We start from the raw sequence: 14,166 nt of genomic DNA, 5'->3' as shown, positions 1-14,166 counted from the left end.
CTCTTTTCTGTTACAAAAAATACTTGCAATTTCTCCCTTTCATTGGTAAAATGGAATATCAGGTGAATAGGTTTGGCTTCCATATTAATTCTGTCAAGTCAAAGCTGCTAGGTTTGTCATGTTTTAAAGTAGAAAGTTTAAAGTTTGCTCTAAGTTCAGAGTGATTTCCAGTGACTAAGCATGATTATTTATGTTTCCCTAAAGCTTCTAAAAATGTTTTTTTTTAAATGTGGTAATTCTTTTTATTGTTTTTGCTTTTCAGAAAAATTAATACTTGACACCAGTCTTGCCTGAAGTTTTAAGTCAGCTGTTCAGGGTTAATAAGAAATGAATTTTTCTACTGAATTTACAGAACATTTAGCTTTGTTAAATAATTTCTCATCTTTTTCTTCATTATTTATTATACAACATTCGAGGATAATACAGCTGCCTTAAGATTTCAGATCTGAGAAATCTATGGCAAGACTTTTAGAAAGTGCATTAGTCAAGGTACAATTTAAACATGAACATACACACATTCCATAACCCAAATCTATAACATGGACTATAATCTTTCCCCCTACAATATGGCCTGACTTTGTAGAACAGTGGATTTCAACTGGCACCCTAACACAGAAGGAAGGGTGCAAAGTCATATTTTCTTGAGCCAGGGAAGAAGAATCGATAAGTCAATCTCTAGATATTTTGCTCGAAGGAAAAGACATTTTTGAAAACCGTGAATAAGAAAGATTTGTGGTCTATATTGGTTAAATTTACCAGGTTAATTTATTACATTTTACTTAATGGACATTTAGATTACACATTGAGTGAACATGTAATTGCTGTTAAATATGTGTCTCCCTGATCATCTTTTTGTCTCTGCTGTTTCTCCTATCTTGACCCTCGGGATTTAAACCCAGTAATATTTATACAATAGGTGAGCAGTAGGTGCCAATTAAATCTAAATGAACATGGCTTTGGGTAGTGCTTATAATGTTGTCCACTGAAAACATTTTGATACCTAATTTGATTATTTCTCAAGTATCCAAACAAGAGCTGCTTAATCAAGATTGGACAAATAAATTCCAGGGTCCTTTTTTTCTAACAGACCTATGGTTCTCACAAATGTCTGAAGGGGTCAGGCTATTGACATCAATAAAAAACTTACAGTGCTGGGCAGGATCCCCGGCAGGGGTGCCCTTCTGAGTCTCTGCCATGTTCTTCTAAGTTTTGGCACCTTTAGAAGGCCAACAATTCCCTGTCATTTATGCCCTATAGCCCTGCTAAAGCAGTTCCTTCTCTTTGCACAACAGTCTTCAAGCTGAGCATACAAATTCTTCTTTCTGAAAACACTTCCAATCTTCGTGATTTGCAATTTATCTTTTTTTTTTTTTTTTTTTTTTTTTTTGAGAAAGAGAGAGCACAAGAGGGGCTAGGGTCAGAGGGAGAAGCAGACTCCCTGCTGAGCAGGGAGCCCGATGTGAGACTCGATTCCAGGACTCTGGGATCATGACCTGAGCTGAAGGCAATCGCTTAACCAACTGAGCCACCCAGGAGCCCTGCAGTTTATCTTAAAACATTCCCAGTCTTGAAATAATGGTTAAATAACATATTTAAAACTATAATCACCTATAAACCTGGTAGTTTAATTTTGATAATATACCTACTTTTTACTCTGTCACAATGGTTCACATTTTTCAATTATTTACACTGCATGCAAATCATCCAGAACTTTTCAAGGCCTTTGAGCTTATTACATGTAAAATCCATAATCACTTGTTTTCTCATAAAGGAGAGATGAAAGACTTATTTATCAGCTGAATTCAACGGCATGTGACAGGAAGATGGATGCTCTCTATTGAAGTACTATTTATGTATGCAATTGAAACATTTTTCTCCAATGGCCATCTTTGTATGAGACCTATTTAAAAGTATGTCTTTTGCTGCTTCCCTTATCATTTCAATTAAAAGAAAACAAGCTTTTGTGTGAGTCAAATATACTCAGTATCTCTTCTTCCCACCCCATCATTCCAAATAGCACTTCTTTAGAAAACAGAAAATCCAGAGAAAACATGCTCTCCAATGATTGAAAAAGGTCCTACTTTATGGGCCCTTCATCAGTCTGCCCCTGATCTGTGAGAAGGAATTTTGATTTCAGGATCATTCTAAAGTATTATTATTGGAGAAGGGTTTTCATGATTAGCTTTTGGTTTTACATGAAAAAGTTTACAAGTGTTCCCATTCTCTGTAATATGATGGGAAGTGTGTGTTTATTTCTCATTCATTAGAAACACTATTGAACCCAGTTATAAGACCAAAACAAAATGGGAGATACTAGATTTGATGAGATGAGGGATGCTGAGAAGAGTTTTATTTCCCTTATTTGAGGTTGTGAATTGTCTTGAGACATGTTATGGGAGAATGAAGTATCTGAGTATTTTGACATATAATCAAAGGAAGGTAAATTATTTTACATTTTTAGAGCCAAAAGGACTCACTTTTTTTGTCTTTTCTATTGCTTTTCTTTTCTAAAACAGTATCAGTTTTACAAAGTTTCCAAAACAATATCAGTTTTACAAAGTTTCCAAAACAATATCAGTTTTACAAAGTTTCCAAAAAGACTTAGCAAAAAATTAGTGATGTTATTTATCACTGCCATTTTCTCCCTTTTGTAAGTGGTCCCTTATCATTCTGGAAGCTATTTGAAAGCAAGGAACTCAGCATTCCCAGCAGAGAAAGTTGCCCAGAAAAATAACCCAAAGTATCCTCAAACTTTTGTGTGCCTAAGTATTTCTGTACAGGAATGTATATTGTACTTGATAGATGATTTAAGGAATTTTGGAGGATAATTTTGATTATCTGAGAATGTTATTTTTATAGGCAAATGTTAATAATGCCCAACACCCCTAGTGCACAAATCCACAATTCTGCTTCTCTGTTTAGGCCTTCATTTTAAGGAAAATAATTTGTAAATTTATAAGCAAAACTTTATATTATTTTTTTAAGATTTTTTATTTATCTGAGAGAGAGAGCACAAGAGGGGGGAGGGTCAGAGGGAGAAGCAGACTCCCTGCTGAGCAGAGAGCCCAAAGTGGGGCTTGATCCCAGGACCCTGAGATCATGACCTGAGCTGAAGGCAGCTGTTTAACCAACTGAGCCACCCAAGCGCCCCAGAACTTTATATTCTTTAAATCAATTTCTTTATTAGGTGACTGATTATTTCATGCTGTTAGGAATGTCATCTGTTTCCCCAACATATCAACCCCTGAACTGCATTCCAAATGTGCAGAGTTTAGAGGGAGAAATGAGAATGTTTCTCTGGAATGTGATATATTTATTTCAAAGGTAACTTACATCTGGCCTGGTGCCTCATGCCCTCAAATTTCAGGTTTCAGTGAAGATTTTCACCTTCTTGTTTTCATCCTAGGTTTTTCCTGCCTATCATACGTCTGCTTTTCAGATTAGCATTTACCTTGCTGTAGTCACAAGAGTGTAAATTTTCTTTTCTGGGGTGTTTTTATTTCTAAATCCTCAAGGTCTCTATCTTCCTATAAGGGAGATTTTTTATTACTTTTTTCCAGGAGATTTTTGATTACTTTTCTCTTTAGAACTTTTGGGGAGCTGCGATAGTGCTCCTCCAGAGAAGTATTTTGTGTCATTCTCGGGTGTCTCAGGATGTTGTGTGAATCAGAAAATGCTGGAAAGGGCTTCTTACGGTTTCTTTAGGGAAACATGCCATACTGGGCCCAGGTACAACGGAAGAGGTATTTTATACTTTCAGAGTCAATGTGGGGTTTCCTTTGGAAAAAGCAGTCAGGCCTGTAGGGGCAATGCAGTCTTCTGTGAATGACTGCTCGGATTAGGACTTTGTCCACATTCTAGTCACTTCCACACAGACCGCCAGGATTGGTTACAGGTGAAAACTGGTATGCAACCATCCAGAAGAACTAGGAGATGGGGAGGAGTAGTGAGTAAAAATGTAGAGAAGAAAATCCTTGTGGGAGAGAGGTAGGTTAATCACAACTAAAAGCCAAAACGAAAAGGATTCTGATCTTCTAGTCGATTTTGTTGGAGTCTGGTAAGTTCCTGGAAATCACGTTTTTGTTCTTCTGTGAATGTTCCAGGAAAAGCTGGCCAACATATGTATGAATGTCAACAAGGCACCAGCCAGCACTATGGCTCTGGCTTGTTCTGCCTCCTGTATCCATGTGATGTGCAGATCATTCTGTCTTGTATGGGCACAAACTTTTGGGAAATGGAAGCTGCATCTCCATGATCTTCCCCAAATTATTTGGAACTGGAGTAAACAACACCGTGAATTTGTGGGCAAACGTTTTGTTTGTCTATCAGGGAGGATGGATTAAATGAGACTGACATCCAATTAGGTTGGTAATTTCCCCAGCTCTCTTCTATTGAAGTGAGAGGGTTATTTTGATACATGGAGAACTAAAAAGGAATATTGCTCAACTTTTCCTCTCCATCCCTTCATACATCTTACAAGGTTGAAAATGCCCTTTAATCTACTCCTTTTTAAAAAAGATTTATTTATTTATTTTAGAAGGGAGATGGCAGAGAGAGAGAGAGAATCTCAAGCAGACTCTGTGCTGAGCATGGAGCCCTATGTGGGGTTCGATCCACACCCTGAGATCACGACCAGAGCCAAAACCAAGAGTTGGATGCTCAACCAACTTGTACCACCAAGGCGCCCCTAATCTACTTTTTGATATTAAATTCTAAAAGGGGTGGCTATGGCTTACTTACAGGAGTCTGAGTTCCTGAAAGCATTTTAAAATGCATCCCTCCAAATATGTCCAGTTCAAATGTAAATAACAAAGGCGTCTACAGTAATTATCTTCCTATGGGGCTGATTTTCTCAAATTTTAGGATGCATCAAAATCACTGGCAGGTTCTTGGGCCCCAGTAGTAGAGATCATGATTCAGAAGGTCTAACGTGGGACCTGAGATTCTGCATTTCTAGGGAGCACCTGGGGATCCTGATGCTGTTGGTCCATGGGCCACCCTGAATGGGTTTAGGGTATAGAAGGAACTTCCTCAGTACCTGATTCCTGTTTTGGTTACTCGCTGGCCTTCCAGTGCTGATAATCCTAATTATCTATGTTCCAGTAGACTCACAATGCAGTGGGGAAAGTCCTGACTTTGATGCACATGTATACTAAAACCTCATGAGAAGGAATTACAGTACTTTTTGTCAAGATGCCAGTGCAGTTGATAAATGAAGGAGCAAAAGGAACTCATATCAACTCGAAAACTGTCAACTTGTACAGTCTTTAAAGCTAGCTGAATGAAGGAGAAAAATCCCCCAGTCAGAAAGTCAGCATTAAATAACTTTGTAAGGAAGTACTGCAGTGTTTCTCCAGAGGAATTTAAGGATGTAACATTTTCAATTAAATGTGAATCTGTCATGCAATCCTGAGCTGATTTCTGATAAAGCCTCAGAGAAAATGAGCTTGAATCTATGGAACGGTAGTTGGGATTTGGTGTGTTTAGGGGGAAAAAATGCACTGGAGATAAAAGTCCCATCTAAGATAAGAATGTTGGAAGATGATCTACAAATTGGCAAAGGAAGCACTCTGGAAGTGTTCTGAAAACAAAGCCACAGTAAACAGAAAAGCAGGATACACATATGATGGAAAAAAAGCCTGTTAGGAATGCAACACGGGAATACAATTAACAGCTTGCTATGCTCAAGGGTCTTTCTCTATATGGTATAATGAGGATATTATGTCACTCTGCACTAGAGGTTCTCAAGCCATGATTGACTTAGTTTTATTTTCTCAGACCACTGCCCTTTTGGTGATTTCCTATTTACTAACCTCTGAGTATTCTCTGCATTCTGTTTTTACACTTAGTCCCTTTTGGATTTAAGCAGTTTTTTGTTTGTTTGTTTGTTTTACAAATGCTCTGAAGTTTCCAAATCTGTGCTGTTTAATGCAGAAATGAAACCAGGTGCCACCATGGGAAAATGGCAAGTGCCTAAGGCCTAACGACAATGGTAGCAACTATAATATAAATAATAATAGCTAACATTTGAGAGTTGTTATGTGCCAGTGTTTTGAAGATTTTTAAGTGTATCAGTTCATTTAACCCTCACAAACGACTCTATGAGGAAGGTGCTATTATCATCTGCTCTTTACACATTAGCAAAGTGAGGTTAAGTACATTGCTTAACATTGCAGAATGATCTGTAAGTAAGTATAAGAGCTAAGGATTTGAGAGCCTGTAAGATCAGTAGGATCAATGCTATAGTATTTGGAGCAATCCAGCTAAGCACAGCAAATATCAGACTGACTTGCTCCATGGCTTTCTAGCAATGAACCAACAGAATGTACCACCAAGGGAGAGTACAAAATTCCTTCTATCTCAAGTAGAAGCTTTTTGAGAATGAAAACAAATCTATAAGATTGTCATTTGTGTCATTTGAGCATTTCATTTCCATAATATCTAAAATTTCATTTTAGATATATAGATATATAGATATAGATAACAATCTATATAGATTGTTTCACAAATCTATAAGAAATTCATGATAGCCTAGCTGCAAATGTTGACACGAAGCCTCACTACATAAACCATCTCACAAGGTACCATTTGTAAGACACTGATTTCCTGTGCTGAGGAACCACCCAGATTGGCCAGATGAGAGAAACTACAGGTTGGGTTGATGTTTTATAGCCATTTTAGGAAAAAATTCCTCAAATCCATATGGGAAAATGGCCAATTATAAATAATACATTTTAAAGGAAATAAAGAAATCCTCCATACTTTTCTGCACCATATGATCTTGGTTAAAATACCATTTATTGGTTTTGACAAATAAGAAAAGTGAAATGGCATAAATGACAGAGTAGGATATTTCCTTACCATCATTCTCTCTGCATTGTCCCTCAAATCCATCATACGTTTTCATCCTCAGTCTAATTTCTTCCATAAGCTACTAAAGTGGATAATTCCAATATATTTTTACCTGCATTGATCTCTCTCATCTCAAAAACTCTGCTGTCCCTGTCACGTCTCTCACACTGAGATGCCCTCCCTTGCACCAGCCTCCTCTGGGCTGAGTATGAGATGAAACCCAGTTTCCAACCCTGGGTTTCATCTATCTCTGATGTCTCAGTTCTGGGCATCCATTCCAAACTGATCTTCCTGTGACTAGGATGAAGTTCTGACAGTCTGGTGGCTCATCTGTCCCGAACAAATTAGAATTAGAATTTGTTTTTCACAACTTGGGGCTCATTTGACTTTACTTATATAAGAGGCTACAGAAAATGTGACTGGATTATTTTGGCTTTTGAAGTGCAAAGTGCCCAGGTTCCCAGTAAAAACTAATCTGCCTGTATTGTCCCTTTTAGACCCAGAGAAAAAGTGCAGAGAGACATTTCTTTCTAGAAAATGACAAATATGCTGCCAGCTTCCTTTAGATTCAGTAAGAACAATGCTTTTAATTCTGCCTCCTGACTCTCTACATGAAGATCATCAAATAAGCAGATAGAACAAGAAAATGAAATTTTAGATATTATGGAAATGAAATGCTCAAATGACACAAATGACAATGGGCAATTTTCACATCACTCAATAAACTGAGGCTCTATTCAGCCCTTATTTATGCCATGAGTTATTTTGAGTTTAACTTTTTAAAAAAGAATATCAAGGAATGAAATTCTTACCCTTGGTTTTACAGGAGAGACTCTGCCTATCTAAAAAACTTCCAAGGGAAGAAACTAGCTACTTTGATGGGAAAGGGACCACAAACCCATGGGGATTCCCTACTGAGGAGTGAGAACATTGTTTTCTTTTGCCCCCAACTAAATAAACTCTTATAGAAGCAGTGCAACAGCATTTGGGATGATGCAGCCTCCTTTTACAAGAAATAACTTTCTTTTTAATATATTCCCTTGGGCACTGGGAAGGAAAATCTTTTTGCCTCTTAACTGCTGATTCAGTGACCTAAGAACTGGGTCAAAATGAAAAAATAATCCACAACTCTGCCTTTAGTTTGCTTAAGAGAAAAAGTGTCTTAAAATATATATATATATATTTTAAAGGAGACACATACCTGAATCACAGGTAAATGGAATGCTGATAAATATGCTTTAATTTATGGCCTCAGTTATATATTTTTTGTTAGTTGTAATTTCAATCGATATTTGTAATTGACAATGTCCAATAACTACCCTTTTTCAAAAATTTACTGTGGGTTTTTTTTTATTTTTTGGCCTTTTCTTGGGTTTTTCTTTATTATCTCCACTCTTCTTGGCTATGGAGAACCTTAATCTAAGTTTTCTGGAATGTCACTTTTTCAAGAAAAATGCAGTATTTCAAATAATTCATTTAAAGTAAATTTTAAATATATAATTTTGCATGTGACTTAGTAATATATTGATGACCTGATTCTCAGTGTTGAGATGTTATTTTGTCTGTCTCTTTAGAGGTAGAGAACTTTACTCTTAGGAAAGATGGGGATTTCCTACTTAAACTTTTCCTACTTCTTTTTTATCCCCTATAAATTTAAATATATTACAACAGGGAAAATTTCTCCTTTCTTGATGCCTGAATTTATAGTTTCAACTGCAGTTCACTTTCAGAGTCTTCTGGATGGGAAACGATACTTAATAAATTGGGCTTCTATGAACGCATTCATAACAGAATATGTATTTTCAAGGTGAGCTACAACACAGATTTCAAGATTGTGTCTCTTTTGGAAATAAGCAGTTTCAAGGATGAATAACATATAAGACATGTCCTACTTGAGGGTTCTTTCTTGCCCTTTCTTGAACTAACTTTGCTTAGACAGAGCAGCCCTGTGTTGTTTGCATACGGAGAGTTAGAGAAGAGATTTAGCAAGATCTCGCTGGAAAACAATAACTGTTGTAAATAGAAAACATACTAAACACAAATGACCTAGTTTTGGGGGGCCAAGTGCATTACGCTTCACAACTTACAAACATGATTTAATTTTTGTCATTGTAGCCATTTCTTTTTAGCCGACACTATTTATACGTATTTGGTAAAAGGTGCAAATTTCCAAATTTTGTCTTACGGAATAAAAAGACTTTTGGAAATGTGAAAGAAGGCACAGGGTGTTCACATATTATGACCGTTCCCTGTTTCCCACTGTCAATGGCTTATTATTGGTGGTGTATTCTCATTTGGTCTGCCCTCAGAGGAATGAGGCTTCTCTTTCAGGCACACAGTCTTTTTGCTCCTTTGTTTTCTGTTAAAAAAAATCTTGCAAACACTTGGAAATAGGTAAACAAAGGGCTGAACCCCCCATGTATGGTTGCGAGACATAGGAAACCGTTTCCACATGAGGTGTGATCCATTTCTAGGGATTGTCATAAATAGCTATGTTTCCCAAATTCTATGAATTCAGTTCAGCTTAAAGCCTAAAATTTGAGTTTGGGGCACTCAATAAACACTTGATTGATTGGATTAAATTCTACCTTTCAAGATTTTACAATTTTTCCCTAGGAAGTGTGTTCTTGGATAGCTAAAAGTAATAAGTCTGTTAGGTTAACAATATATTGATTGGCAGAACCACGTGCTAGTCATGCCATAAAGATAAGCTTCTTTCCTGATTTTCAAACTTAGATCACTTTGAGAGTGCCTAATGTGTGCAACAGAGCCACCCTCACTCCTCCATAAGAAAGCTTCCTGTTAATTTCTCTGGCTCCTCTATGCTCACACTTACATTCTCCCAGGAGATCAGCTGCATAGTAGTTGAACTGGGTCCCTAGACATCTGCTTAGAGGCTTTAATATAGGTTTCCAGGCAATAGAGAAGCTGCAAGGCAGAGCAGGGTTGACCTGGTGGTGGCTAGGAGGCAGTCTGTGCATGGTGACTGGCAACGTATATAGGCACGTCTGCCCCTAAAGTGTCCTATGAACGTGAAAACATCCAGTGATGATAACTCATGAGACTGTTAAGAGCAATGAGTCGACTAATGGATGAGTTAGGGAAGCCAAGTGCAGAGACCAAGGGCGTTAGTTATAGGGCAAGAGTTAGCAGCAACGCTGTGAGCAATCATTTGCAATATTGTGCCCTTGGGAATTTTTAAAAGCTTTATGCTTCTTTCGGGACTCCAGGACAAGCTCTTGGAAGTAAACAGGGCAGTTTTTATTTTTCTTGTTGATGGATAAGGTTAAATGGCTTTTGTATTTCAATAGCAAATCCAGAGAAATCCTGAATTTAGACTATTAGGGAAGATAGTAGGTTTGGTATGGTCTTACAATGGATGAGAAGCCCCCTTCACCCTACAAGCCTCTAGAGAGTGGGCTGATGGAATGACACGTGGGTATGATACCCCCACAAGAGTGATGGGAGAGAGCCTACTCAAGAATTTACAATACTTTATACTGTGACTGAGCACTGCATTGATTCTTTAATGACTAAAGTGCCATTTCCTGGCCTCCTCCATACAGTAGTAGCTTTTTAAGGATTTCCACACTTAATGGGATATGGGAAACCAAAAATTTGAGTCTTTTCTGCTGAGAAATGCTTAGTTAATTGCTTCTACCACTTAATAGGAGTCAGCTTCCCTAATGTATGTATCCAAATATGGACAATTACCACTTTGGAATGGTTCAGCCCATTTCTTTCTTTCTTTTTTTTTTACTTTTTTAAAAATTTAAATTCAACTAACATGTATTATTGGTTTCAGAGGTAGAGGTCAGTGATTCATCAGTCTTATATAATACCCAGTATTCATTACATCACGTGCCCTCCTTAATGTCCATCACCCAGTTACCCAATCCCCCCACCCAGCCCCCCTCTAGCAACCCTCAGTTTGTTTCCTATGATTAAGAGTCTCTTATGGTTTGTTTCCCTCTCTGATTTCATCTTGTTTTATTTATCCTCTCTTCCCCTATGATCCTCTGTTTTGTTTCTTAAATTCCACATATGAGTGAGGTCATATGATAATTGTCTTTCTCTGATTAACTTATTTCGCTTAGCATAATACTCTCTAGTTCCATCCACATTGTTACAAATGGCAAGATTTCTTTTTTTTTTAATTGAGCCCATTTCTTTAAGAACACATCTTCCTAAGGAAATAAAGCAAGGGCACAATGTGGTATATAGAAGAGAGGGTGGGCTTCTGAGTGAGACATGTCTGGGTTTGAATCCCACCCCTAAATAACCACAGTACAGAGGACCTGTCCCTTCACTGATCCTCAGTTTTCTCAGTTAATAATAGGAATAATATCCATTCTTTGCTGGGGTCTTGGGAAGACTAGATGAAATGAAATTATTTTTATTAAAATCAGTTGACATTAAAAAAGAAAACTCATCAAGATAAACGCATTGGATCACATTCTGCAGGTAAGATAAGACTGTCTCAGATAATAGATGCCATGGTTTTAGAAGATGACCCATAATATCCTTCTGGATATATTCACACTGCAAAAATTATTAACACTGTGGATTCATTAGAAGCCAAATTAAGCTGCTTTCCCATGCCATGCCACTGTCACGCAGGATGCATGCTCTGGGCAGATTTCATGCATTTTTGTCTTTGGGTTGGCAGAGCTGTCAAATGCCAGTTTTGAAAGATGAGGCTATCTACAGATGCTTGCATAACATAGTTAAGCAGGGAAACAAAAATGAAAATATCCCTTGGTCATTCATTGTGTGCTAGATAGCTTCTGTTTGTGCTTTCAAATGCACTCTCCACCCTGCTCCCACCGCCCTGGGCCCAGAGAAACCCATCTGTACATCTCCATCAGGGTTTCCTTGCCCTCTGATTTATGGCTAAGCTAAGTTAAAGGGGATCATCAGCAGAGACTGGGAGATGAGAGTGAGTGAGCTCGGGGTATTTAAATCTTTTTCAACTCAAGACAGTATTTATATGGCTTACCAGAGTAAATGCATAGCTACTCATAGCTCAGTTGACTGGCACAAGCCCAGTCCAGTGCCAGGACACTAAGGGCATTCCTATATAGGCTTACCTGTAACCCATTAGTGACACACTGAGGCACTGCCTTAGTACACCTCGTACTGCCTATGTTCACAAGATGTGCTCAGTAAATTTCCCATAGATGTGAATACATTTTTTGAGTAGTAGTAAAAAGTCATGATTTGTTGTACAATTCTTATTTGGTTATGATTGAATTATTCCCAACCCATTACTACTGCATATAGCAATTACTTCCGATAACTGTATAGAAATGACACACCATGCCTTATGCAAAATTCCACTGTAAAAGTAAATCCGATCACACATGTAAATAGCTGTTTAAGTCAGACAACAGCAGCATGTTCACTATTTATGGGGACTATGTCTTTAAGAGTAAATCACAAGCAAGTCATGCAATGCTTACCGGATCCCTTCTCACAAGCTCTCCATTGGGTACGACTTCAACCAGGTGGATGATGATAATCATAGAATTCAGAATGTAAGTCAGAAACATGTTCTTGTGCAGAGTCACCCTTTGGCAGCCAAGGCTCCTGGAAGAAAATGTAATAGAAAGCATTAACCAGTGCCAAAATGTGGAAGGACCTGGAAAAAAAATATTTTGGTAATATTTGTAATATTTCCTTTAGCAATCAGTGAGAGACCTGTAGGAATAAGTGAGGCTGGTCCCATCTTTAAGACTCATTACCACTTTACTTCCTGATTTTTACAAACAGTTTTCCAGTCACGGTAGCTCATAGTTTTCAGTCCTCAGGGTGACTTCATACAATAACTGAAAGAGTGAGTGATAAAATCACTTTTAATTATAACAAATGTCATGAAATTAATTAAGAGAAGGACTCTTACAAGAGAAACCATTAGGGTTTGGAGTGTGCTTCAGATGAAAAGTCGAATATTCATTGATGTAACCAGGCAGAAATCATGTGGCAAATGGGATAACAGAGCATGAAGTCAGAACCAAGGCTGCCCTTGACAAAGTACTGAATTTGTGTCCCCGACCCATCCCAGACTTCATTAAGTCTCTGTCATTCTTCTCTTTTGCCATTTCTTCTAACATCTTATTTCTCATATTCCAACTAGAATCAACTCTGTGATTCTCCCTTTCCACATCCTCCTGATGGTGGAGCTGAGACACAGAGAATTCTAAATAGGCTCAAATTTGATCTCATTATGAGGCATATTGTGGTTTGCATCTGATGAAACCCATCCAAGTGCTGCTGCTTGTTGGCATAGCCATTTCCCACCTTTTGGATACTAAACAATTTGTTGGATTTTTCATTCCTTGCTCCTCCACTTCATAAGCTTGTACATATGTATTTGTGTGAATGAGCACATAAATAAACATTAGTTTGAATATTCTATTTCACTTTTTGATGCAAATGGAGAGAGCCCTGCAGGATGGCTACAACAAAATTGGAATGATTATCCTTGATGAACAAAAATCTTGCATTTACCATAATTGATCCAGTCAAAAAATGTTTAACATAATGTGAAAATTTAAAACATTCAGTTAATGATGCCAATGATTGATCACAGTAACTATTCCTAAAAAATCTTCATGGAAGAAAGTTAGGATTCCAGGAATTTTGAAAAGGGAATTCTGGGGAAAGATGAAATATGAGAATGGTCTGGGTTTATTTACAATGCTTTCCTAAATTTCAAATCAAAAGAAAATGCAATTACCTGTAGTAAAAAGTAGGTTTCAGTAATGAGGGCATCTGTTAGAGCATATTTTGATTATTGTAGCTACATCTTTCAACTTTCAGGAAGCAAAACCATTAATAAATTGTTAATACAGAATATTTTAAAATTTGCAACTTGTTGAGTAGGGATAGAATGCAGAACTTTATATCCAGGAAGGGTTTAGAGAAGAACTTCCACACACACACACACACACACACACACACGCACACACACATCCATGTACTACTTTCTTTGGCAGCAGAAAGCTCTGTTAAATAAACCAAACCTAATTGGTTTTATAATAGTACTCTAAAAGTAGGTTGCAAACTTAAGGCTTTAAAAAGAAAAAATTATTTATGTGAAACATCATACCCATTTATATTGCATAAACTCTTCAATATTGCAACTGCTACATTAAACCTGTGACCTGCCATTTTCCATAGAGTCATATGGCATTTTATAGTTCTTCTCACTGGGGGGCAAATATCTGTGGTCTCATTATTGGATTCAGCCTGGCTTAAACCAACAACAGTTGACATTATCCAGAACTAAAGAGTATGGAGGGGGGCGCCTGG

General features: G+C 37.5%; 1 protein-coding gene across 1 annotated transcript in view; it reads right to left on the bottom strand.

The window, feature by feature from the left end:
* The window catches only part of CALCR (calcitonin receptor), a 64,870-nt gene that overhangs the window by 25,065 nt on the left and 25,639 nt on the right, over nt 1-14,166 (bottom strand). Inside the window, 2 exon segments of the mRNA XM_054505292.2 lie at nt 12,315-12,441; nt 13,551-13,591. Of these exon segments, the coding sequence (XP_054361267.1) occupies nt 12,315-12,441; nt 13,551-13,591 (168 nt within the window).

The sequence above is a fragment of the Mirounga angustirostris genome, unplaced genomic scaffold (assembly GCF_029215605.1).
Source record: "Mirounga angustirostris isolate CCGP_5_RB_7025 unplaced genomic scaffold, mMirAng1.0.hap1 SCAF_12, whole genome shotgun sequence".
NCBI lineage: Eukaryota > Metazoa > Chordata > Mammalia > Carnivora > Phocidae > Mirounga > Mirounga angustirostris.
This window is presented reverse-complemented; position numbering and strand designations above follow the sequence as displayed.